Source organism: Scardinius erythrophthalmus (genome assembly GCF_964197995.2).
Source record: "Scardinius erythrophthalmus genome assembly, chromosome: 2".
Taxonomy (NCBI): Eukaryota; Metazoa; Chordata; class Actinopteri; order Cypriniformes; family Leuciscidae; genus Scardinius; species Scardinius erythrophthalmus.
Genome location: NC_138222.1, coordinates 10,690,727 through 10,718,131, shown reverse-complemented (window position 1 = coordinate 10,718,131; position 27,405 = coordinate 10,690,727). Strand labels below are relative to the sequence as shown.

At 37.4% G+C, this 27,405-nt stretch overlaps 1 protein-coding gene across 1 annotated transcript; it reads right to left on the bottom strand.

The window, feature by feature from the left end:
* Nucleotides 1-1,763: 1,763 nt before the first annotated feature.
* On the bottom strand, nucleotides 1,764-24,524 carry emilin2b (elastin microfibril interfacer 2b). Its single transcript, XM_081356721.1, has 9 exons — nucleotides 24,266-24,524; nucleotides 21,788-21,913; nucleotides 19,863-20,053; nucleotides 15,728-17,203; nucleotides 4,473-4,649; nucleotides 4,312-4,359; nucleotides 3,255-3,290; nucleotides 3,039-3,170; nucleotides 1,764-2,222 (listed from the first exon to the last, which is right to left on the bottom strand). The coding sequence occupies exons 1-9, from the start codon at nucleotides 24,412-24,414 to the stop codon at nucleotides 1,906-1,908; spliced, it is 2,652 nt and encodes an 883-aa protein (XP_081212847.1). The 5' UTR covers nucleotides 24,415-24,524; the 3' UTR covers nucleotides 1,764-1,905.
* Nucleotides 24,525-27,405: the final 2,881 nt, after the last annotated feature.

Genomic DNA, 27,405 nt, shown 5'->3' with positions numbered 1-27,405 from the left:
GACATATAAAAGCTCGTTCATCATATAAGAATATCTTTCTTTCTTTCGGAAAACTTCCTTGTTATTCCAAAAACAACTTTTGTTACCAAGCCCAGCGAACGACTTGTCCTGGAATGTGCCTCTTTATGACGTAATAGAGTAGTGAAAGACCAGAAGAAAATCATGCCTACTTCATATCGTCGCAACTTCATATCGAGAGGAGAGAGAAGACTTAAAATTTTTACTGTTTAATGTTATTTTACAGTATTATTTTTCTTTATTAATGTTCATAATAATTTGTATAATGTATTTTGTGAAGTCAGAGTATGTTGTACATGTGTGCTGAGGAGAGATATGAGTTATATTTTGCATAGAAGTATGTGTGCAATGTACCATGTTCCACTGATAATGATCCATCAAATGTGTACAGGCAAATTCTTTACAAGGAAAAGAATGTTCCACTGATGGAATTGTACCACAAATGTTTACACTGAGGGATAGTTTCTTACTATGGAAAGTGGATTGTGCCATGTGTAAGCATGAGGTATACATAAGCAACATGATGTTCTACCTTACAAGGAAGTTGAAGGTCCCTCAGTGGTGTATATAAGCTCAATATCCTTATAGTATAGCACCCAAATAAACAGAGGCATGAGGGAAGAGAAACCCCAGAGAAACATTATAGCTGGCATGAGGGGGTGAGAGGAAAGAGACATGGGGAACAGAGAAATCTGGAATGAAGACCACATCGCCTGTAACCTTCCTCTTCTTCTATGACCGTTTCTCTCGTATGTCTGACACATGCATATAAAAATAATAAATGAGAAATCTCTTGGTGAAATAACTGGTGTAGCTTCCGTGATTCAACCATAACGGGGAAAAGCTTAATTTTCAAATCTACAGAGAGCTAACAGGATGGACCACAAATAACATTAACTTCTAAAAGATCCTAATACTAGGAATGTGGTTATTTTATTTATTTTCAACAATGTGAATGTCTCACTTGAGCATTATTTATTTGTATGCGGTACACTGTACACAAATTTCACAGTGGATTCTTTGGTAAAACAGTCGCAATTTTGGCACAGGCTTTGCAAACAGACTTTTTCGATATGGACTCGTCAGTAATGCCACAACATGTAAGTAACTGTTGATTCTAATTCATAATTTCTGATAGGTAATGATACATGTTCAGTCAGATGATCTTTGTCTATGTGCCAGTAAATCAAACCAGTGAGTGACTCAATGCTCTACTTCACAATGTTTCTCTTAGTAGGATGAAAATAATCTGTTTTTTAAACTGTGATTAAATTAGATATAGAATGCGATCAAAGAACGCTATCTTTGCAATCGCTGTAGCTGTCAATCAAACAGCGCGTGCTTTTCAGTGACTGAGCTCTGGATAATCAATGAATCTCTTATTTACATTGTGTTTGCACTAGTTATGATGAAAGCATTTGTTAGTGTGCAGAAATCGAATTGCAATGACAAGATCACATTCATGGCATTCATCGGCTACAATGCTCAACACTGCAACCTTTCATGCCACGATATAAATATAATGCCATAGATCTAAATATAAAACTATTAAAAAAAACATTTTATATGATTAGTTAACCTTGAGAGCTGTAATAGTAAAAGCGTGCTAAAAGTTTCCGAGAGAGTTCCACTTGTAATACTTATTTCATTTACAAGCTGTAAGCCAATCACAGCAGTGGGCGTTTACACTGAAGTCTCACACAGACACGCCCCTTCAAACAGAGCGTTCAAACCAGAGGCTGAAATCAGGGTAGTTAAAATGCCTTTTATTTCTAAATTATGACAATTTTTGATGTAAAAATCATACTAACATTATAAATGCACCACATGAAACATTATAAAACAATTAAGTTCATGACCCCTTTAATGTTTGCTGTTGCCTGTCGACTATCGCTTGGCTACCGTTGGGTAAAGCAGAACTCCGCTGAACGAAGACAGAATTTCACTGGATGCTGAAATCGCCAGCCTTCCTGATGTGAGCACAAGTCCCGTCCTCTGGCCCCGCTTCAAATGAAGAGCAAGACTTGCAGTGACCGACCCACCACAGACACAGTCCTCAGAGCCTCTGCTCCCCGTCCCAGCAGTGTGAAGCTTCTGGACGTTGCGATTGGCTACTGAGAGAAAGGCCTCGACTCTTTCTCCTGCTGGAGCAGTCAAGACAGCGCTGAGAAGATACCGTCCGTCCATGGGTGCAGTGAACACACCTGTGAAAAGAAAGATTCAGATTACAGCAAAGGCTGTAAGTTGTGTGTGAAGTCAATCTACATTTGTACATTTTCTAAAGACAAGTATAGCATACTTTTAAAAAGAGTACAAATAACAAGCTTTAAAATAATATATCTAAGTGTAAATTAAATGTAATGTTTTCATTCACTTAATTGCATGTTAGTTAACATTTATATTACATGCAGCTAGCTGAACCTCAGAGTGCTTTTTAACCCACTTAAGTAGGACTTAAGTACATCTTTAAATGTCATTTCATTTATTAATTCTATTGTCTTTGAAATAGAGTTTGTGAACTGCCGAATATACTGACAAGCATTTGTGATAAGCTAAAATACACTTTATCATGTCATTTCTTTTAAAAACTGCATGTCATGTATTTAAATATTTTTGTAATTACACATTTGTAATGAGGAAATGTCAATTTAGTACATTTAAAATATATAAACTTTAGATGAACAGTTAAAATTATAATAAAGTACTTGTGCTTTAGTATGCTAGTCAACAAATCAAAATGAGTATACTTCAAAGCGCAACAAAAGATTAGTTATTTAAAATGTCTTTTAAAATAAAACTATTAATTTGGCATTATTACAAAGTGCACTCTTAAGAGTGTACTTAAGTGTGTTAAGAAAGATAGTCATGAAATTAAACTTTTATTTACTTTTATTTTTATAAGTACCGTACTCTTACTTTATTACAAGTGCACATTCAAAACAATTAAGTGCTTTTATTCGCAAGAGCGATAGCAAACACCATAAATGGATGAAAAAAAGCATGATTTTAAAACTGTGTACCTGTTTGTGGATCGTAGTGTTTTCCATCATTTAACAGAACATTGTTGAATCTGATGATACCGATTTCTCCAGGAAATGGCACAAGTGTCAGACCAGCCGAAAACGACACATAGGTCATAACACGCCCTTCTCCTGCATAAACACAAACACACACACTCACTTTCCCCTCACTCAGTGACAATACAGCACTGTAAAATATATGTGAGGTTTAGTTACCTGTGGCCATTTGAATGGTCTTCAGTGGAATCTGTGCTGTAGATATGGAAATACGGCATATTGTAAATATCCTGTAAAAATCCTGTTCAGTTTTATAACAACATATTTTGAATGTTCATCTAGTGTTGGGGAAGCTGCTTTAAATTATGGCAAGCTACTGTACAAGCTACTGTATTGAAAAAGTAACTACCAGTTAGCTTGCAACACTGCAAGTTGCAAATGTAGCAAGAATTTCTCAAGAATTTATTTTTCAAAATAAAACTATTTGACAATAAAATGTAATTATTAGAGCTAATTGTCTCAAAATCAATGACTGTTTTCAAAAGAACAAAGACAAATCTCATTTAGGATGATAGCATTGAATAACCAATAAATATACACCCCAAAAACTGACCACACACATGGAATCCCCCGGGATCTGGTGATTTCATGAGCTTAAGGACCAGTGGATCGCAGAAAAGAAAGTTCACCTACTTCAACTGAAAAACTTAAGTTGAGTTGCTGGCTTAAATATAATCAAATTGGCAGAACAAGTCATTTCAACTCTCTTTTTTTTATCACTCATTGATATCATGATACTATTTCCCCAGAATCAAATGTATCCATTTCTGTGAGGAATATAAAAAAAAAAAAATTGCACAAAATTTTATATTTACAATCTACACAACAAGGTCTTGTTTGTTAGCGTTAGTTAATGCATTAAATATTTTTTACAGCATTTATCGGACTTTGTTAATATTAGGTAGTAAAATTAAAAGTGTCCATTGTCTCGTCATGTTATTTCCAAGTGCAATTAACTAATGTTAACAGATACAACTTTTAATAAAAAAAAAAAGATTAGTAAATATAGAAATTAACTAAGCTTAATAGATGCTGCAGAAGTATTATTCCTTGTAAGTTTACTAACGTAGTAAACAAATGATAACAAATGAAACCTTAATGTAAAGTGTTACCCGTGTATCAAAAAGCTCAAACTGTGATAATTGGCAATTGCAGCTATTTCATTTAGTTAGTAATTCCCCATGACTGTGTTCAGCTATAACAGAGTGTTGACTACCAGAAACAGAATCAGGACTGAGGGCAGCAGCGGGAATCGGAGGATAACCTGTCAAGAACAATACAACAAAGACTGTGAGACAGCAGTTTTCTGTTAACAGCTTCGTAATAGAACTCAAACATTTGCAATACATAAACACACACATATCTGAACACATTTACCTGGTGCTCCGGCATATCCAGTAATGGATGACCCGCTCCCATTGATCCCCTGAGGGGTGCGAGATGAGATTTTGGTCACTCGAGGCCCTTCTTCCCCAGACGCCATGGCAGACAGTGATGGGAGTGGTTGAGATCCCTCTATGGAAACTTTTACAGCTGCTGTACCTTCAGAAACACCTGGAGAGAGGTAGAAGAGTGATGGCCTGACAGTTAACAGGTGTGACAGGACAACAATTTTTTTTTTTTTTTTTTTTAAGTCGTCTGCTTTAGAGATCAAATGTGCTATTTATTATGTACTTTGATGCTCTGAATTCAAATATGACAATTAAAAATATAAAATAAACTGGCTACTGTTTCCAATATATTTACATTTTATGTCTATGTTTATTGTGCAGATAGTACCTGTCGCCTGTCCTTGTAAACAAAAGGCAAAAAACTGTTATGTACATAGTTAAGTCCTATTCAGTGTCTACTCGGCACTTCTTGGTCTGTCTCTTGTATTCATTAAATGGAGCATCTCTTGTCACTGTCCAGCAATAGTCTGCAAGCATAGATGGGCTCCATTTGAAGTTATCTGCACTCTTCACACAAGTAAGAAACATCTCTGCTCACTTTGGTTAAACAGAAATGTGTCCCTTTGCAAAATCAAACAGACAAATGAGAGGGCACGACACTGTATGACGGGGGTGCAAAACTCAGTTCCTGAAGGGCCACAAGCAAAGCCATTTGGAAGCAAGCCTGCAAGGTTAGCAAAAAAAAAAAGAAAAGACAAAATTGTTTTAGAAGAGAAGTCACGGACAATTGTGTGACAGGTATGATTCAGGTATGAACGGCACTTCTCATTCATTTCTGTGGTATCCCAAAAATAGTGATTGACTGTTGCCTGAAATTCAAATGACGTCCAGGCTGTAATGTGATTGGTTTTCAAGGCACATGTGATCCAAATTAGCCATTACGCTTTCTCCAATGGTAGAGCCACAGACCCTTGTATCTCCCAATAATAAAACCATCTCTGGCCACAGCTCTGCAGAGTAATTAAACACACCTGATCCAGCTCATCAAGTCCTTAAGGCTTAGGCCTTGTCCACACTAATACATTTTCGTTTGAAAAAGCATCTTTTTCTCTCCATTTTGGTCTTCCGTCCACACTGAGACTGCGTTTTTGTCAGTGAAAATTACGCTTTTTGAAAAAGCTCTCCAAAGTGGATAAATTTGAAAACAGCGTTTTCACATTGCCGTGTGGATTGTAAAAACTGAGGTATTTGAAAGCGATGATGCATGTTTAGTCATGTGACGCATATTGAACCAATAGATATATGTTTATACCCGTTTTGTTCCTGTTATGTGCTATTCACTTTCACACTGTTTCTAAAGACATGTTACTTTGTACACTCTTTATATCACAGTCCAGCCAGCATGAAATTTACTCGCAATTGCTGCTGCAAAACATGAGAGCAGCAGCGTTTCAGACCATATAATGGTGAGTGAGTGCGACCTGGACGCATGTATGGTGAGATATTTTGCTACATAAAATGATCCTGCCAGAAGAATAGCATGATAACTTTATGATGTTTGTTCTGTCTGTATCATCTCAGTGAGCTTTTATAAGGTGGTATGCATGTGCTGTACGGTCCATTTAGCATTTTCCTATGTTTCGGGTGGATGAGAATCCTTTGGAAAACACTTGAAAACGCTAGTGTGGACGGAGAGCATTTTGAAATGAAAACTCAGTTTTCAAATATCCGGATTAATGTAGACGTAGCCTTATTTGAAAACTTCAGGTATGTGTGTTGTAGCAGGGCTGTGGCCCTCCAGGAATTGAGTTTTGCACCCCGCTGTATGATTTCTAGAGCTGATATAGGGCAATTTGTTCAGCAGAGTGATGTAAGCTTCGTTTAGTCTGCATCATCCATGTCTTCAGAGAATAACATGATGCAATTAATTTCATGTATGACGCAATTAGATTCAAATTGCATCATTCCAAATCCATTCATTGATTTATTCCGAGATCCAGTCAAAGATGTATTTTAGTAGTTTCTGGTTTAAATTGAGATCCCGTGAGGCCTTGACCAATTGCATATCTTAAAAACCAATCAACAATTTTAAGCATCATTTTTCGTTCTCAGCGACCCAGAATTAGAACAGTTTGACTATATTTATTTCAGAAGCATTTTGGCTGTAGACCAGTGTAATCAACATCTGGTTCTCTTTAGAATTCTTTTAATTCAGTGAAACAATCTGACTCCAAAATGATTCTCAATGCATCTCAGCTGTGTAAAGACACAAATGAACTAGGAAAGTAAAAGTGACTTGATGTTAAATTCTGTGCTAAAATTTGCATAAAAGCCAATAGAAACAGAAGAAGCAGCTTTATAATCTAATATCAGAGATGACTCTGTGGATTTCGCTCTGTGCAAATGAAAAGCTGCATCAGAGAAATCTTAAATTTAATAATCACAGAAGCTCGCTCCTTCATTCAAGCGAATGGATTGTCAGATCAGGTTAAAATCTCACACTTTAATAGTATTTATAGCACCTAAAATAAAACAGGCTGTGTGAATGAGGAATTACCTAAAAATGTATGTCCATACAAATGATCTTTATTTAAATTAAATGCATACACCTCTTTAGCCAATGATTATCCCTCCTCACATGCAATTGGTTGCCGACCACTGATTTAAAAATACCTGCATATAATTACCGCTGTAATTAATTTCAGTAATTACGTTAAGAATACTTCTGTTGACCCTCACTTAAACCTGTCCCTAATCTAACCTTGCCCATATCCTGCCTCAATAGAAGCACAAGTGTTTTGCAATGCAACATGAACACAATAAGTACATTGTATGTCTGATGCAAGTAGTAGTTAAAAATGGTAGCACTTTATTTTACAGTCCTGTTCCCCATGTACATATTATGTACTTATTATAGCAATTACAATAACTGGGTAATAACCAGGTACTAATCCTGAACCTATCCCTGAACATAATTTTAACCCATGTAGTTACCTTATATCACCCAGTACTTTCTTAGGTAAGAACAGTACTGTAAAATAAAGTGCAACCTTAAAAACAGCTCAAATAAATTGGTTCCCAGAATTGTTTGAGAAAGAATTACAATGCATTGGTGAAAAGGTGTGGCCTATTTTGACTATTTGATTCAATACTGTATGTTAACAAGACTGAACATAAAAAAACTTGAAACCTGAAGATGTACGGCAAATTTAGTCATATTCTGAACTTGGAGGGTTGGGGAAAAAAATCCTAATGAACACCTGGATAAAGGTAGAAGAATGCTTATGAGAGGACAGAATAACAAGTAAAGCAGGTGTGACTGTCATATATATAATAAAAAATGCTTCTACCCATTTAAAAAAAGTTTTACATCTTCATAAACTTAAAAAGTTCTGTGTAATCTTAATAATAAAATAATTATAAATGTCAATGTATATGATGGTTTGTATGGTGGTGAGGACTGCTCATTATTATTAATATTTGATTTGAGTGAAAGAAACAAAATTACACCACTGTTTCGAAAGGCCCAACTGAATTTCTGACAAATAGTTTCGGAGATTTATGTCTTTCCCCATTTAAGAAGATAGGAGCTGTATGTCTGTTATTTAGCCTACTTTAAAAACAGCTGGTGGAGGTGTTACCAAGATAGCTGTTAAGTAAACTGATTTACCTTAAAGGTACTTTGGTGTAACTGCCTCAGAGTCCAGGTGTTTTTTTGTGTATTTCCCACCAAATACTTTATGTTCAAAAACCCGTAATTAGTCCAACATTGTGCTCAGTGTGTCTAGTTAAGGTCTCTTCAGCTACTGCTTGTGTACCTTTATGCACACAGATGTTTAACGTAGAAAAGTCCTGAAGGGCACAGTAAAAAAAAAAAGGGTCTTTTGAGAAACTTTTCTAAAGATAAGGTGCTGGAGCAACAATCAACATAAGAATGGAAATGTATGAAACAACATATCATTTGGCTAAGAATGAACTAATAGTATCAACGTTCAGCCACTAGACCGCATTGTTAGAAGCCCTGAAATAAGTTCAGCTGAGAGCTAACTGGTTAACAGTGAACAAAAATTGATATGACGCACAAGACATTTTGAGAATTACTGCACTGATACTGTGAATTACTATGAATTAAATGGGTAAAATGTTATTCCTGTTGTCATTTTTGGTTATTTTACAGCTCATGTGAACAGCTACTTTGGAAGGTAAGCTTTATTGAACCACTGAAGCGCTGCCTTGAAGTAGCTTGGTTGTACGTAAAGCAGCGTGATTTAAATAAAGTAATTTTAATGTAACTCTTCCATGTTGTTTCCAACAAGTTGCAGTGTAAAGCTATACACTGCTTCCAGTTAGTTGCTCCCTAACAATGAGAGAAATAGAAAGGGAGCAGCTTTACATGTCACACCCGCTTGTTCACATGATCTCATCCAGTGACAGATCTCTGACACATCAACTTCATAGCAGTGACTTATACACAAAAAAAACCTCTGTGCTGAAACACACACACACACACACACACACACACACACACACACACACACACACACACACACACACACACACACACACACACACACACACACACACACACGTTGGTACTCCTTTTATTTCAAGGACTTTCCATATGCGTAATGGTTTTTAGACTGAGCTAATCATATTTTCTGTTCCCTAACAACACCCCTAAACATAACCCTTAAAGAAAATGTAAGAAAGCCGAAGAGAGTGCACGGCACACCTCTCCTCATAAAATTGCACTGGTTGCCAATTGCCGGCTGCTTCAAATTCAAGGCACTGGTGTTAGTCTAACAGAACAACCACTGGCTCTGCACCCCATACCTAAACTCACTACTTCAGACCTATGCGCCCTCCAGAAGCTTGCGTTATGCAAGTGAAGGTCGACTTGTAGTGCCAACCCAAATAGGCACAAAATCCCTTGAGATGGACTGTTACATGCAGATGACCTGCCGAACTAAACTCCGAGCTGCTGAGTCTTTAGCCATTTTCAAGAAACGACTGAAGACGCATCTTTTTCATCAACACTTGACCCATTAATTCGAACACTTACTATTCTTTATATCTATTTAAAAAAACACTCTGTGGTAGACTAACTGGAACTAGTCACACATCACTTCCATATTGTTGCTGGTTTGATTGCTTCTATTGTTCTCCTCATAAGTTGCTTTGGATAAAAGTGTCTGCTAAATGATTAAATGTAAATGTCCCATATGTAAGGGCACTTGGGGCTGTGCCTCACCAAAATATTCTCCCAAAACAAAGACCTCCATATAAACTGAATCAATAATACATTTTAAATGTGTTCAGCATTCTGAAACAAATATTTTTCGGATTTTCTAGACTATTACATAGAAAATAAATAGTCATAAAGTGAGCAGGATATGTTAAAATATAACGCATGACTTCTACATGGATGTATTATGATACTGAGTGGGACAGCCCTCCCCAGGTCTATAGCGCCCCACTTTTATCCAATGTAAATCTGTGGTGAAAAAAGGAACTGCAGCACGCTCTAATTGAGAGCCATTGGGGCAGATTTTTAGACTGCCCACTTATTTTCACGTTACCTTACGTAAATCTAATAACAATATCAATCCGCTTCAGCTGTGTCTGCATCAGGTTAGTAACTAGTTGGCATGTCTGTTCTTCCTATGTGGAGTAAAGTATCAAATTAATGAAAGTAAAAATCCTTTAATTGAAACATGCTCATGTGAATAGCCTTTATATAGTTCTGTTGTTTCTTTTCCTCACTGGAATTTCTTGGCAACTTGTAATGTTCTAAAACAACATTCGGAGGCAATTAATACATGAAGGCAATTTTAAGATTGCATTCTATGTGGGAGAGAGAGAGAGAGAGAGAGAGAGAGAGAGACAGAGAGAGAGAGAGAGAGAGAGAGAGAGAGAGAGAAGAGAGAGAGAGAGAGAGAGAGAGAGAGAGAGAGAGAGAGAGAGAGAGAGAGAGAGAGAGAGAGAGAGAGAGAGAGAGAGAGAGAAAGAGAGAGAGATTTTTTTAAACACCCTTTGATATCAGAATATAATAGAAATCACCTTAACAAAAGGAAAAATACAGGGAGAGAACGTAAAACATTATGGGACACCAAATGATGCAGTGGTTATATCAACGTCCACTCTCCCAGAATGGAGTCCCACAAATAGACCTCCAGATAAAATCTATATAAATACATGTGTGAGCTTTGAGAGATGCTGAAAGGAAACTACCATCTCACAGGTCAAATGTCAAAGGTCAAGAAGAATAAGTGACTGAAAAGGAAGAGTGCATTACTATAACTAGTACAGCTGCTCACAGAGGATAAAATGTAGGGTCTGTCTCTGTTCCATAAGTAAACATAAGATAATAAGAAATGTTTTAGTTGTATGTAGGCAGCAGACAATATTATTCACTCAACAACAGGGACTGAATCAATTTGATCCACTTAAAAAAATAAACTTTAGCTTTTTTCTTTTTTTTTTTTACTCTTTTTTAGAGTTTTTTGTTCTGTAAAAGTGTACTACAAATTGCCTTATATTCCGGCTCATGATGCATTGGATTTCTTTATAGAGCACTTGGGTTTGTCCTTTGGATTTACTTCAAACAAAGCTAAGTTTAAAAATCACTTAGTGGCTATGTCTTATGCCATTGGATTTTTCTACATTATTGTGAACGCTTCTAGGTAAAGCTGCAAGATAACTAATGTGTCCAGAACATCTTGTAAATTACGAACACAAAATCACCAAATGAGAAGCAGATGCCCACATTCATGCTCACACAAGCACAGACACACAATATAATCCCATAAAAGTCCAGACATTGCTCTGAAGCCTGTCCAGTTGAAACATGTGTGTACAATTAAAAAGTAAAGGGGAAATACTACTTCCCCTGGGAGTTACCTGCTCACAATACATAAACATTCTTCTGCATTTAAAGGAAATCCCTCTAAAACACTACCTTATGTACACTTTAGGCTACATTTGTAGTGTGGGGTTCAAACAGCAGAAGCTTCCAAAGACCAAAAGCAGACCAGCGAGATATATAGTTTTGACTAGTAGTACTGACAACAACAAACCAGGGGCCAGTTGCATCAACATATAGCTACTTTTTTGTGTCTTAAGAACTAGTCTGAACAACTAGCTGTTATCCAAGGGGAAATCAAAATAGATCAATCTATTGATCTACTGTTTATGTAATTGATCAGTTTCATAAATGATGACCAGTCTTAATTAAAAAAACAAAAAAAACTACATGACTTTCTGGTAAGACTAGTCTAAGCAGTTTATGCAACTGGCCACAGTTGCATATTACATCATAGTGTTATGACATCATATACTTTTTGCCTCTTTATTAGATAATGGGGCCAATTTTCAGGGATGAGAAGTTTTAACATTACTAGTAAATTACTGTTTTGATGCTGTGTGTGAACAAAACACAAGATTACCAGTATGAGCAAGTCCGAGGTCAGGATGCGTTGGTGTATAAGAAGTCTGCTTTGGCCAATCATATGATGGATATGATGTGAATACTTTACACTGTTTACAGTAACATCTGTCACTCAAAAGTCAACAAAAGTTGTTAAATTGGAGAGATAGTGAAACAAAAGTGCTTCTCATTTGTGCAGATGAAGAAAAGGGCGCAGTGTGTTTAAAGGTCATTTCCAATGATTGACAACACAGTTTACTGATATTTTGGTGCTGATTATATGTGAATTAGATCTTAACAGCAAAAAGACTGAATGCTGTTGCTTGCGTGAACAAAAGATGTGGTGTAGTTACCGAAAAAGAGAATCTGGAAATTTTACACTAATTTACTATGATTTATTGAGTCAAATCGGATTTTGGCTGTAGCATGTCAAGAGCAAATATACATTGCACTGCAGCTCTGAAAGACCAAATTAATATTTATAATCAAGGGGCAGTTAAAATGCTATAAAAAAAATAATGGTTTGGGGGGGGTGAAACACTCATTTTCAGTCAATCTCATGTTAATCTTGAGTACCTATAGAGTAGTACTGCATCCTTCATATCTCCAAAAAGTCTTTAGTTTAATTATATTTCTAAAAGAAAGATAGGCAGTTCCGAGTCTTTCCGGAAAAAACGAGCGGCTGGAGGCGTGCCGTGTGGGCTGTACTTACGCGCCGATAGCTAACAACACAGACATTTGAAGCAGACAAGCATTTTTACTCACCGCCTGCGGTTCTAACGCACGACCGTGAACCTTTATCATTGGGACTGCTCCATCCTTAAGTATTAGATGATCTGCAAATCCGGCATCGAACTGGGCTTTGTTTATAAAACAATCATCGTCGAAATGCAGGGAACAAACAGTCTTGCACAACTCCGTTGATGCTCTGAAAAAACAAACTCCATCCACTGGTCCCTTAACGCCGGGTTCTTTGGGAATCTGTGCAGGGATGTCTTGCCCTGGCAACTAAAAACCCACTTCTTTGGTGACACTGACTTCCCTAAAGCCGAGCACAGCGCTGTGATGATGGGCGAACTGCTTTCGCTCTCTTGCTCTGGTCTACAGTTGCGCGCGCGCCCGCGCTCTTCCGATAGAAGTGCCCTTAGGACCCATATAAGGAAATTCCGCCCCATCTGACATCACACATGCCCATACTCGAAAAAAACTTTCCGAAACTTGTGACAAACTGGAAGGAGCATTTTTGGCACAGAAATACTCCTTCAAACGTACAATTTAATTTTTGAAACTTTGTCCATGTTTAGCATGGGAATCCAACTCTTTAACAGTGTAAAAAACTCAACTTTGTTGCCAATGCATCAACAAGCAAGTTTAATGCAAGAAAATCAGATGCATATAGACAGGTTTTCTTGAATAATGTTAGATGGATTTACCTGAAAAAGTGAGTACTAACATTAAGAATTACTGTAGGAATATGGCGTAGATACATGATGGAAAATGGTACATAAAAACAAAAACAGTCCTCTCTTCATTTAAAATAAAAAAAATAGTTGGGTTCACATCAATTTCTAATACTTGCTTAACCTCTGACTTGATCACACAAGTAGGAGTGACTTCCGACTTGACACTGCTGTGTCTGTCTGTTGCATCTCACCACTGTCTTTGCTTTTCTCCATGATTGAAGACTTATAGTTTTAGGATTTACAATCTTTTGTTAGTTGTGTTTCCAAAAATGTGCCTTTTGTGGCTTTTTGTACTGTCCATTTCATTAAGGACTTTTACATTCAATATTTACATGGTCTACGTTAACTTGTCTTGTGAAATGCTGCATCTGAATTGATCATGTAAACTAGGCTAGTTGTTCAGCCCTTCGGTCTTAAATATTATGGTGGAGAAGGACAATCTCAATTCTCTACTGATGTCAAGTCAAGTCAAGTCAAGTATATTTGTATAGCGCTTTTCACAATACAGATTGTATCAAAGCAGCTTCACAGTATTAAATTAAAATAATACAACAAGGTTTGTTTCTAGTGGAATTTATTGATTGATAAAATAAAATATCCCCAAAATATCCCCAACTGAGCAAGCCAAAGGCAACAGTGGCAAGGAACCGAAAAACTCCATCAAGTGACCTAATGGTGTCCTAAAACTCCATCCGGTGACCTTATGGAGAAAAAAAAACCTTGGGAGGCCCCAGGCTCAGTCGGGGGCCAGTTCTCCTCTGGCATTTATGAACTAGAGGCCGGATTGTAGTTTGAACTGTAAGATTAAAAATATTATATGAATGCCTGGCCGAAAAGATGCATCTTTAATCTAGTTTTAAACTGGGAGAGCGAGTCTGAGCAACGAACAGTATCAGGAAGGCTATTCCAGAGTTTTGGAGCTAAATGTGAAAATGCTCTCCCTCCTTTGGTGGATCTGGATATCCTAGGTATGACCAAAAGCCTCGAATTTATTGATCTTAAAGAGCGCGATGGATTATAGGGCGATAGAAGATCCGTTAAATAGACTGGAGCTAAGCCGTTTAGGACTTTATAAGTCAGTAGCAATACCTTGTAATTAATACGGAACTTTATAGGTAACCAATGCAGTGATGATAAAATCGGTGTTATATGATCATATTTTCTTGATCTAGTAAGAACTCTAGCAGCTGCATTTTGGACTAACTGTAGCTTGTTTATTGAGGATGCAGGACAACCAGCTAATAAAGCATTACAGTAATCTAGTCTCGAGATCATAAATGCATGAACTAGCTTTTCTGCATCAGAAACTGATAGGATATTACGTAGCTTAGCAATGTTTCTAAGGTGGAAAAAGGCTGTTTTTGTAACATATGAAATATGATTTTCAAAAGACAGGTTGCAATCTAATATAACACCCAGGTCTTTTACTGTAGAGGATAAAGTAACAGGACATCCTACGATGTTAAAGTTGTAGTGTGAGAGGTTTTGTGGGCGGTTTTTTGAACCGATGATTAGTACCTCTGTCTTGTCTGGATTTAATAAAAGAAAATTACGCGTCATCCAATCTTTTATATCTTTAACACACTCTGTCAATTTGGATAATTTAGCGTTTTCATCTGGCCGTGATGAAATATAGATTTGAGTGTCATCAGCATAACAATGGAAACTAATTCCATGTTTCCTTATAATATTTCCAAGTGGCATCATATATATTGAGAATAATAGAGGGCCCAACACAGATCCCTGCAGCACTCCATAGTTTACTGAAGTTAAGATCGATTTTTCTCCATTTAAATAGACAAAATGGTAGCGGTCTGATAAGTATGATCTGAACCAGCTTAATGCTTGTCCTTGAACACCAGTATAATTTTGTAGTCGATCTAAGAGTATTGTATGATCTATAGTATCGAACGCAGCACTAAGATCAAGTAAAACTAGTATTGAGATACAGCCTTGGTCAGAAGCTAAAAGTAAATCATTTGTGATTTTAACGAGCGCAGTTCGTGTGAAGAGCGCAGTGATGTCTTTGTCTCATTTTAAATAAACACCCTCCATCAATTTTCCAATAGAAATAGGCTCCTTAAACTCCAAGTCCTTCAAGTACGATTGCCCATGCAAATACTGCACTGCTTCTTTGGATAAACTAGTCTGCAAAATTACAATTTTGTAATTTTCTTCCTGAAGCTCGCTAAGCAGAACATGGCGCTAGCAATGTCAAGATCATGGGTTCAATTCCCAGGGAAAGCAAGAGCTAAACAAATGTGTACCTTGAATGCAATGTAAGTCACTTTCAACAAAATCATCTGCTAAATGTATAAATATAAATGTTGTCCCCAGAGGAGCATTGCTTACCTGTAGGTGCATTAGTGATCCCATCCTGCCTGTCTTTTAAAAGGTGTGAATTTGCTTTAAACACATTGATGTCTCTTGTATGTGTTAGAACTGTATTGTTCAGTTGACGGACGCAAGTCCACAAGGCGGTAACGTGTTTGTTCAGTCCGTCTTTAATTCGTTTGAGACTTTCAGACATTGGCTCAAACCGTCCGCAAATGCCTTCAATGCCAGCCACCCGTCCATCAAGACCATTAAGCAAGCCATTCATTGTCCTCACTTGCTCTTGGCTTCGCCCAAAATCCACGTCTAGATTTTCCACCCGATGCAGCAGAATTTCAAAAGTTATGGATTGATTGAGGTCTGGTACAGAGATCTCAGTCTTAATCTGCTGTGCAAGAGAGCCAACCTTGGCCTGCAGTTGCTGTGCATGCTTCTCCAAGACATCTAGGCGTTGATCATTACCTAAAACTGTGGTCAGTAGCTGTGAAGTGATGTTTTCATGTTGAACAGCATTTAATTTCTCTTCCAAGGCTATGCTTTGATCTTCATTTTCCTGAAGTCTTTCCCTTCTTAGTTTCTCCTCAAGATAGAGGCAATGTACCTCTGCACTCTTTTCCGCAAGACTAACCCTTGCCTCCAGAATATGCCCTTGTGCATCAATCTGTGCAAGGGTGGCATTCTGTTGCCTAATGGCATCTTTCAATATCTGCTGGGTGTCCTTGAGATTCTGGACCTCATGACTGTCCACCCCTGGGTCTTTTCCATTGGGAAGTTGGAGACGCAAATCTTGGATCTCTTTGCGGAGTTCAGTCTCTTTAGAATCAAGGAGCTCAGCCAAGCTCAAGTAAGAGGTTTCTTGTTCCTCACACTGCTCCTGAACAGACAGCACTTTGTAGTCACATGCATTCTTCATGTCTGCTATTTTGATGTCCATTCCTTGAAGAAGCTCCTCACGAAGGGCAGAAAGCTTCTCATTGATATATGCCTGACATGGACACTCATTGGTTGCAGCGGTTGAGGAGGGTTGAAGTGGTCCAGTACTGGCTGATTCTGTTAGTCGGTGCATCTGTCCATCAATGTTCTGGATCCTAATCTGCAGATCTTGGATACTATCAGTATTGGAACTGATTGTGTTGGAGAGCTGGGTAATATGGTTTTGCAGTTCATCAGTATCTGATGATAAACGGAGGTCTGATGGCAACACAATGGTCTCAATTTCACCTGCCTTGACACCCTGTGGCTGTTGCAAATTCCCCAACGTGTTTAGAATGAATTTGGTAACATCTTCCTGTAAATCTGACCGCAAGTTTGCATTGGCTGACGTCATAGCTTGCAGGTCTAGTACTGTCTGAGAAAGACGCTCCACCTCTTCTTCTAATACCTGAACTCTGCGACTCTCCTGTTGGCGATCTCCATAACCTCCCAGTTGAGTGTTGTGATGCTCTTTCCTCCCAGGTTGAGACCATGGATGTGTCTCAGAGAACACTTCTGGTCCTAGAACAAACCAAAATTACATGCACTTATTAGGGGTGGAAATCACCTGAGGCCCCATGATACAATATTATCACGATACTTAAAGGAACACTCCACCGTTTTTTGAAATAGGGCTTATTCACTTTCTTTCCTACATTTAGATAGGTGGGCAAATGCATTTTTGTCTCAGTGCATGCATTGTTTTAGTTTGACAGAGTCTGCGCTAGCTTAGCTTAGCATAATGAATGGAATCCTTTGTTGCCAGCTAGCATGTCCTGAGTAGACGGCTCTGCGTGAGTGGTATTTACAACAGTAACGTTAAATACAAGTACTCCACAGCAACTCTAGGGGTCGCTGTTTGAGAAAAACGGAAGTTCCTTTAAGTTCTATTTAAACCAATTAGCAGAGAAATTTCAGTTTATATGACACACAATATGTTGATGTAATAATGGGGCTGGGAATTGAAAATTGATACCAGAATTACTTAAGGTCAGGAATCGAATACTTGTTATAAAATGACCAATTAATTACCAATTCCTTTGTGTGCATTCTAATATGACAAGAAGACCCGCGAGCTGTTAATAACTTTCTCTGTGCACATGCTTTGGATGTGTGCGCAGCACAGAAAAAGTAATTTTAAAAAGAAAATGTAATTTAAAACCATTCTAGCTCAAGAAGAATTTCGCGCTGTTTTCTTTGCTGGGTGGAAAGCCGCCTCTCATACTGAATAGTGCGCGATACGGAACTGAGTTCTCTTCCGAATCTTTTTGCACTTGAACGGACAAATACACACAAAAATATGTCAAAATATTCTCGTAAAAACACAGTCAGTTATGTCTTAAATGAATGTAAACAGTTTATTGGATCCGTGCAGCTCTTAAAGTGACAGTAGCCTGATATTCCTCCTGCCGTCTCTATAATAACGTTAATCAAACAACAAAAGACAAAGAAAATTCACAAGCTGTTCTTTACTAAATAACTTTTGTAACTATATTCGTAAAGTATATTTTATTTACTGTATGTAGTGCAGTGTTATTTTACATTTTATTACATTTTATGTATCTGAATACCTGAAAATCTTAAAAACACTGTTTATTTCAATCATATATTTGTTTAGTTGTATTTATTTGTGCGATTGCTAAATTATTAAAGCAATAAGCCCAGCGAAGCCGTGTTTTACAGTGAATTTAGAACAGCTTATGCCTAGTTCACACTACACAACTTTAAACGTCGGCAGATCGCTGTGCTGTTTAGACTACATGACTTGCTCTGGAGTCTTGAAGTCGTTGTGGTGTTCACACTATGTGACACTACGTAAATGACAACAAGTCTGTCACCCAACGACTCTATCCAGTCCCAAAACCACATTTTGTCACGAAAACATGCGCAAGAAGTGGAATGGGAAATGGCGCATTCCAATGGCGCATTGTCTATTTGAAAATGGACGGCGGGACAAAATTGGCGTAAAAAAAAAAAAATAAAAACATATATTGTTTGTGCAATGATCTGTTTAGAACCCTGAAAAAAAAAAAAGAATATGGGTGAAAGGATGGATAAGCACACGCGGGCAGCAGGGATTGTCTGTCAGAGAGAGTTGGAGGTGAGTAAAACATTATAATGAAAAAGCAGCTGCCTGTTGTGGTTTGGCAACGATGGTTACAAATACAAAAGGCTTTTGTAATGTCAAGCTGATCATTGGCTGTTGCTCGTCGCGACACGTGACACCACAGGCTATCGAGTCGTCCGACAGCTCCAGATATCTGGCATGCTAAATTTTGTCTGGCGTCGGCGACGTGTCGGCGATGTGTCAGTGAGCGTTTTTGATGCGTCGTTAAGTATTTAACTAATTAGGCTAGTTGTTTTTGCTATTGTATTTTTAAACCAGGCAAAAGTTCCTTGTGTGTTATTTAGCCTGTTGATTTTTGTTCATGGTATTCAGCTACAATGAAATGTATTTCAGTAAGACTTAGAATAAATGTGAAAGATATCCAAGTTATTTTTTACCGTAATGGAATCGAAATTATGAATCAATAAGAATAGGAATCGATAAGCAGAATCGAAATCATTATTATTCAAATGATTCCCAACCCTATTTAATAATCAACATTATTATGTCAACAGAACTCATCAAAATAACGTTTAGTTTCAAAAAAATAAATTTTTGGTCTAATTAAATTGCTTGCAACCATGGATTAATTGAAGTTGTGGTAATTGGACACCTAAATTACTTTTCATGAGTGTACTAATATGGATTAAAGCTGCAGTCCGTAACTTTATTTGTATTAAAAATGTACTAAATTTATATAAGCGAAGACATCATGAATCCATATTCCAAACCGTGTTTTTGTCTTATCCTGAATCAAAACGGTACACCTATAACAAGTGTTTATAAATGGACTGCAGCTTAAATCTACATGTCTTATGCGGTTAATAAACAGAATATAATATAAATATTGGGACTATTTTAGACTGGGACGGGTCGTCCCACTGTGGAGTAGCCCAGTACCTGCGTGACTCGTCATAGACATAAACAGAGAGAAGTAGCTCGGGCTACAATGTTCTTCCGCAAGACGCATGCAGTTTTCTTTATTAACCGCTACAGTGCCAAAAGTTATGGACTGCAGCTTTAGATATTGCTCATTTCATTTTTTCCAAATCAAAAGTAATTAAAAATACGTACCCAGTATACTTTGTTGTTGACTGTTGGCGGAAGGGGCATCTGGACGTGGCTCCTCAACAACTTTGGGTTTCTCTGGGGTAACTTTCAGCTCTGTACAGTCATGACCTTGATATCCTGGGCAACACCTCCATTCCAGTTCAGTCACTTGTTTGTAGCCTATTTTGTACATGGGTCTCAGGGGAGTATGATACCTAGAAAGACAGTTATGAATTGTGATGTTAAAAGCATATATTTACGATTAAATTTGAACTATGAACTAAAAGTATATGCACTTCACAGGTACCTGTAATACAATACACTGTTTTGGACTTTTCTGTTTAAAAATCTCTCCCACTGCACAAGGGTTGAGGGGAACATTAGCCAGAAAGCATTCACAGATGCACACTTTGAACGTATACCAACTGGGCACCTTTTGCTCATTATTTTCAACATACAGTACCACATTGAGGGACACTAGTGCTATCCTAAAGTCATGCCATAAATTGACATAAGTGTCCAGGTTGAGAAAATAATCTTTTAAAATCTAGTTACACATGTTTTGAGTTTTAAGAAATGCACTTTTTGTACTCTTATTGTGAAAAAGAAGTGTACTTAATTATATTGAATGTGCACTTTACAATGTGTTCACTTTACTTCAAACAAATTTGTAAAAATGGACTTGCAACAGTCCACTTTCCTGACTGTTTTTAACACACTTATGTACACTTTAAAAAGTGTACTAACATACCAGTTTCAATAGAAATTACATATTACGTATATTTCTATTCATCATAAATGCTTGTCAGTACATTTGGCAATACACTTTGTACATAAAGATGTTTTTAAGCGGGTCAAAAACACTCTAAAATTCAGCTAATGGCATTTAATATAAATTTAAACTATAATATATTTTCATTTAATTGCTATTAACATGCAATTAAGTGTCTTAAAACATAACATTCAGTTCACACTTATGTATATTGTTTTAAAGTATATTATTTCCTTAATAAGTGCTCTTTTTAAAAGTGTGCTAAGTAGTACTTCTTCACAAAGGTCATCTTGGTTTCATATTGTTTTGAAAAACCTTTATACCATTTTCATGAAATTTCCTGCCTTATGATCAAGTAATGACATTTTCCTTACACCTTGAATACACTTAAGTGTACAGATTTTAATCTTTTTTTTAAACGTTTTTATATTGATTTTTCAACAAAATGACATTTAACCTGAACAATTTAGTTTATAAAAATGTATAATCATCAGCAGAACTATGTCTTTACTCATTATAGTTGTCCCTGCACATCAAACTGGGGATGGAGAAAGTATTTAAACAAACAAACAAACAAAAAATTCACACTTGACATTTGTCTACCACAAGTTATACTACTATACGACCGACCACTATGTAGCACATCTCCTGAATGTGTGCTGCATGTTTCAGAGAGAGCAAAGTGACAACATTAGTCCAGTGAGACTTGAAAAATCTTACTAATTCGCTGTCTAACCACTCTGTCCGCAAAAGGAGGCATTCCTTTTTTTCACGAGCCATGCAAACATAAACAAACTGCAGAATTACATACATAATTTATTATGATTTACTCCAACAGTGACACACATCTGGAGTGCAGCTTTAAAAGCAAGATGTGCATGAACATGCGGGACATTCTAATTGCAACATTTCTTAAAGGTTCTCAGGAAAATGTACACAAGCTAAAACTGTTTAGTGCGGCCCCTAGCACTTCAGCGGTCATAAATAATTTGGATACTGATAAAACAGTAATGACCTGCCAGTCGATGGGTCCAATTTAACTGCATTGCTTCTTCTACTAGGAGCAATTCCACTTCAATCCATTCTGATCTCATCTAATCTGATCTCTGGTCACTTCCAGCAATAAAAGTGTCTATGCAAACCCCCCGCCTACTGCACGCTCTCCAGAGACACTTACATCACCCCTTGCGTGCAGTCAGGATGATGCGGCGGACAGGGCAAGAGCTGCGGCTCCATGACGTTTTCGTTCACCGCCAACACAGTGCATGTCACGTTTTTATGCACTACAAATGCACACCAGTTTCTGCAAAAGAGTAAAGAACAATCAAAACAAATACGGTACACCCAAGAAAACACCCAACTAACCGGGAACATTCTCAGAAATTTCTGGCAAAAGTTTCTCTTTAAGTTATGAACAAACACTAATACATTTGTTCAAAGTCATCTGGTTTTTAATAATGTTCTCAAAACGTAAGGCAAAAACATTAAATCGTTCCACTTTTTTCTTTAGTTGGATATTCGCTGCAGAACATACTTGTTTCAGAACATTCAAAAGTAACATTCCCATAATATTCGCACAATGATAAAATGCTCATTTAATATTTGTAGAACCAAGAGAAAAAGCTTTTAAAACCTTTTAAAAACTGGACGTTTTGAACGTTCAGATAGCATTCAGAAAAAACTTCACAGCTTAATGGGAATGTTAACAGAATGTTCTTAGACCATATTTTATTAGCTGGGTAGCACCCATTACCAAATCCTTTAGAAGAAATTACTAATTATTTGGAACAGAATTGAAGTGAAAAGCATAATTGAAGCAAGACTGAAGAAACCATATGTCTGTGAGGAATAGGGGAAACCGGGTATGGTCGTAACACTTCTTGCTTCAGCATCTGTAACTCGAGTGCTAAGCTCAAACTTTTATACAAAATACCCTCAAATCACCAATTCAAACCTCTGCAAGAATATCACATTTATGGTGTGCCTCTGTTACAATCTACCCCACGATCGGGGTAAGTAACAATTAAGCAAAAGCAGTGGCCACACCATGCAACATCCTTCAAAAACAGGTTTAGTCAAACAATCCAAAACAATGCCTTTGTTTCTGTGATTGATCACAGCTCAAATACACTTACTGTTTGACTCAAGAGTGTGTGCATGTGTGTGTAATTTAGTCAACTAGAACAAACTTCCTTAACAGTATTTACTGTATGCTTATTGAACACTCGGCTCAAATAAAAGTGTTTTGAGTTTGTGTGTCAGTGTGTGACTGAATATTCTCAATCAATGGTGAAAAATGAATGTTGTTAACCCTGAAGTGTAGGCTTGGTGGGCCCAGAGATTGCATAAGGCACATTTACCCACACTTCCATAGATAACACAAAAGTGTTTGTTGTCCAAGGTCTCAGAATCCTCAACACTGGCTTTCAACTTTGTCTTTGCAACTGATCTGACTGACCTGCCCTTCTTTGAAACCTCATCAGTTTTTTTGTTTTTAATAACACTGGCAGGCACACCTCTATCTATCTTTCTTTTCCACTGACTTGGCATTCTGTACAATTATTTATATAAGAAACTGTTCTTAGCTTCATATATAAGGGGGTGGTTGTAACACTTTTTTAAAGATGTGTTACACCCCACCCCACCCCTGTCAGCCAGTGTCTAGCTAGCCATATTAGCATAATGGTTGGAAATTAGCAGGATAAAATGCATCATATTTTGCCTGATAAACTACAATTAAATCTAATATAAGTTAAATTATTTTATCTGCAAAAGTTTAAGTAAACAAAATATAGTGTTGGTCAAAAAAAAATGTACATTCTTAACTCAAAATATATTTTTTTCTTTGTAAAATCTGCATGTGCCTATTTATAGCATTGACAAGCATTCATATGGGATCTGTGAGGAAGTGAGTAATCCTGATTTGGTGGTGTTACGACTCTCCCCATGCTACTATACCAGGTCTCCCCTTAAATCAATAAATCACTGCATAGGTTACCATTTTTTGGCATTTAAGGTTATGGCTGATGACTCGAAATGTTACAGAGCAGTCTCTAAGACTAGGGATTCAGTGAGAAAAGGACCTAAGCTGTCTTCTTTTTAAGTGGGGCATATAGCATCATAATAATGTGAGGAGAAAATGGATAGGCCGACAAATAGGGATGAAGTTCAGAAGGGGAAAAACCAACTCATTTAGAAATTATCCATAGCTAGTTCTATATACAGTAGGAAATCAACTAATTATTAACAGTTTACCCAAATCAAAGGTCTGCTATTACCTGTTGATGACTTAAACAATATTGTCAAGCTATTCGTTAACAGGTTAAAATGTTAATGTAGCGCTAGTCATTTGTTCTGCAGTTTCACATTAATTACGAAACTATATCAAGTTTCTTATTAGTTCTCCAGAGGCATGCTATTTCTAGTTCGTTAATCTTGCTAGTTAAAAAAGGGTAATACTGTAGGCTACTCATTAGTTCCTGCCTTTTTTAATTAATGACATATTTTTGCATAAATATGCTGATTTACAACCAAGTTCAGTTGCATGACTATCCTGTTTTAAAGTTTGAATCCCATATAATAGGCCTATATTTATTCTCAAAACATTTCATCTGAGATAACTAAACCCCGGGGTAAGAACAGAAGGGTTACTTACTTGTTTCGTTGTCTTGAAACAGAGCTGGAATAAGCACTGCCCTGGAACAGACTATACCTCGACGGAGTCCCGTGCGCCAAAGGAAAGGTAATTAGACTAATAATAACCCCTGCACAGAAGTGCACGTAACACCCAAGGATGCACTTCATTTCAAATCATTCAACCAGAGTCAGCATCCACCTTATTCGAGTATTTAATATAAGCTCAACTAAAAATGTTTTTAAAGTTTCTTGACAGAAGGATGGCAGTGAAATGTGACAGTGTTGCGAGTTCGCTCGAGCTTCCTCCCGCCCCACAGAGCGCGCGCAGCTTTCTACTGGATGCTACAAAGCGCGGTATCAGGTTCCCAACTTCATTACTGTTCTCCCAATAAAATGTACAAAGCATACTTATTAGACGCTGCTTTTTACGTGGTTACGTTGTTTATGCCATTTCTTTTAAACCTAGGCCTTTCTCTCAGGAAACCCTAGTCAAAAAATCTTAGCCGTGAAAACAGTTGTTTGGGTTGCTGACACGCAGTTTACTCTATCTACAATCTTTGTTTGTATCATTATTTAGCATATTTGTGATATTAATTGGAAACCTGTAATCTTAAGTAACTTTAAAAGTTAATTTGACACCACATGACTATTTAATTCATACTATTTAAATGGCAATAATAGGCTCTGTAGCTTAGGCCTACCTATTTGCTATTTATAGCCTTTTGGTGTGGATCACGTGTGTTTGTGTAGGTTATTATACAACACTCTTTACAGCACATAGGCAACTATTATAATACATAATAAGCATTACAAAAAGTATGTAGAGACTGAGCTTTCCTGTAAAGCAAGTTACCTGAAAACCAAAACGTTTATTTCAGATTTTGGAATAGCACTCTAAACGAATTGGTGGTTTATTTACATGAGGGGGGAAATGTTTTTGGACTAACAAGTAAAAGAAAAAATTAAAGTAGGTCATTGATGGCTGACGTGTTGATAAGTTTGGCCCCCTTCATTCATTATGTCCTATATATATATATATATATATATATATATATATATATATATATATATATATATATATATATATATATATATATATATATATATATATATATACACACACATATACAAACACACACACACACACACACACACACACACACACACACAGTATCTCACAAAAGTGAGCACCCCTCACATTTCAACACACATTTTAGTATCTTCTCAAGGGACAATATAGAAATGAAACTTGGATAGATTTTAGAGTAGTCAGTGTGCTGCTTGTATAGCAATATTTACTGTCCTCTGAAAATAACTCAACATACAGCCATTATTGTCAAAATAGCTGGCAACAAAAGTGAGTGCACTCTAAGTGAACACTATGTCGAAAGTGTCAATATTTTGTGTGAGCACCATTGTTATCTAGCACTGCCTTAATCCTCCTAGGCATGGAGTTCACCAGAGCTGCACAGGTTGTTGCTGGGATCCTCTTCCACTCCTCCATAATGACATCATGAAGGCGCTGGATGTTAGACACGTGGCACTTCTCCACTTTCCGCTTGAGGATTCCCCACAGGTGCTCAATAGGGTTCAGGTCTGGAGAAATACTTGGCCACTCCATCACCTTCCTCAGCAAGGCAGTTGTCATCTTGGCGGTGTGTTTGGGGTCGTTATCATGCCGAGGGCATCATGTTCTGCTTCTGAATGTCGTAGTACATGTTGGAATCCATGTTTCCCTCAATGAAGCGCAGCTCTCCAGTACCAGCAGCACTCATGCAGCCCCAGACCATGATGCTACCACCACCATGCTTGACTTTAGGCAAGACACAGTCTTCTTGGTACTCCTTACCAGGGCGTCGCCACACATTCTGGACACCATCTGAGCCAAACAAGTTCATCTTAGTCTCATCAGACCACAGGACATGGTTCCAGTGGTTCATGCTCTTGGACAGGTTGCTTTCAGAAAAGTGTTTGCCGGCTGTCTTGTGAGCCAGCTTCAGATAGGCGTCCTTCTGGGACGACGGTCATGTAAACCGAATTGTTGCAGTGTGCAGTGTATGGTCTGAGCACTGACAAGCTGACCTTCCGCTTCTGTAACCTCTGGAGCAATGCTGGCACGATCATGCGTCTGTTTTTTGAAGACAGCTTCTGAGGACTCAACTTCTTTGATCGACCCTCGCGAGGCCTGTTCCAAGTGGAACTCGTCTTGGAAAACCTCTGTATGACCCTGGCCTGTACTGTAACTCAGTTTCAGGGTGTTACCAATCTTCTTATAGCCTAGGTCAACTTTGTGGAGAGCAACAAGTCTAATTCTCAAATCCTTAGAGAGTTCTTTGCCATGAGGTGCCATATTGAACATCCGGCGGTCAGTATGAGAGAATTGTACTCAAAGCACAAATTTTAACTGCTCTAATACAAGATACACAAATTTGTATGGTCCTGTCAAGCAGACAAAAACATGAACATGATGAATAGGACATGTGGCTTTGCATGGTTAAACGACGTACAGCTTTTATCACTCAGGGTGTACTCACTTTTGTTGCCAGCTATTTTGACAATAATGGCTGTATGTTGAGTTATTTTTAGAGGACAGTAAATATTGCTATACAAGCAGCACACTGACTACTCTAAAATATATCCAATTTTTATTTCTATAGTGTTGTCCCTTGAGAAGATATACTAAAATGTTTACTGAAATGTTAGGGTTGTACTCACTTTCGTGAGGTACTGTTTGTATACTGCGTCCAAAATTGCATACTGTATTGTAGGTTTAATTCAAATGTGGTTTGTACTTTGCGACTATTAAAAATGTTCTACCTATTATAAATGTGTGTACTATATGCATGAAATTCAGACATACTACATCCGCCATTTTGTCATTGTCATGTGACCTATGGCATCAGTTGCGTTGCTTCACTTCCATTCACAAACCCTCTCCCGTGGGATAGTAAAGTGTCCATCGAAAGCACATTTCAGAATCTCACCTGAAGTAGTAGGTCATATGTGACCCTGGATCGCAAAAACAGTCACAAGTAGCACGGGTATATTTGTGGCAATAGCCAAAAATACATTGTATGAGTCAAAATTATAGATTTTTCTTTTATGCCAAAAAAAGTAAAGATCATGTTCCATGTACATATTTTGTACATTTCCTACCGT

Coding starts and splice junctions, on each gene's coding strand:
- emilin2b (XM_081356721.1), bottom strand. CDS start 24,414: ATGAAGTGCATCCTTGGGTGTTACGTGCACTTCTGTGCAGGGGTTATT. Junction 4,360..4,472: donor TGGATATGCCGGAGCACCAG/GTAAATGTGTTC, acceptor TGTTCTTGACAG/GTTATCCTCCGATTCCCGCT. Junction 3,291..4,311: donor CAGTCCTGATTCTGTTTCTG/GTAGTCAACACT, acceptor CCATATCTACAG/CACAGATTCCACTGAAGACC.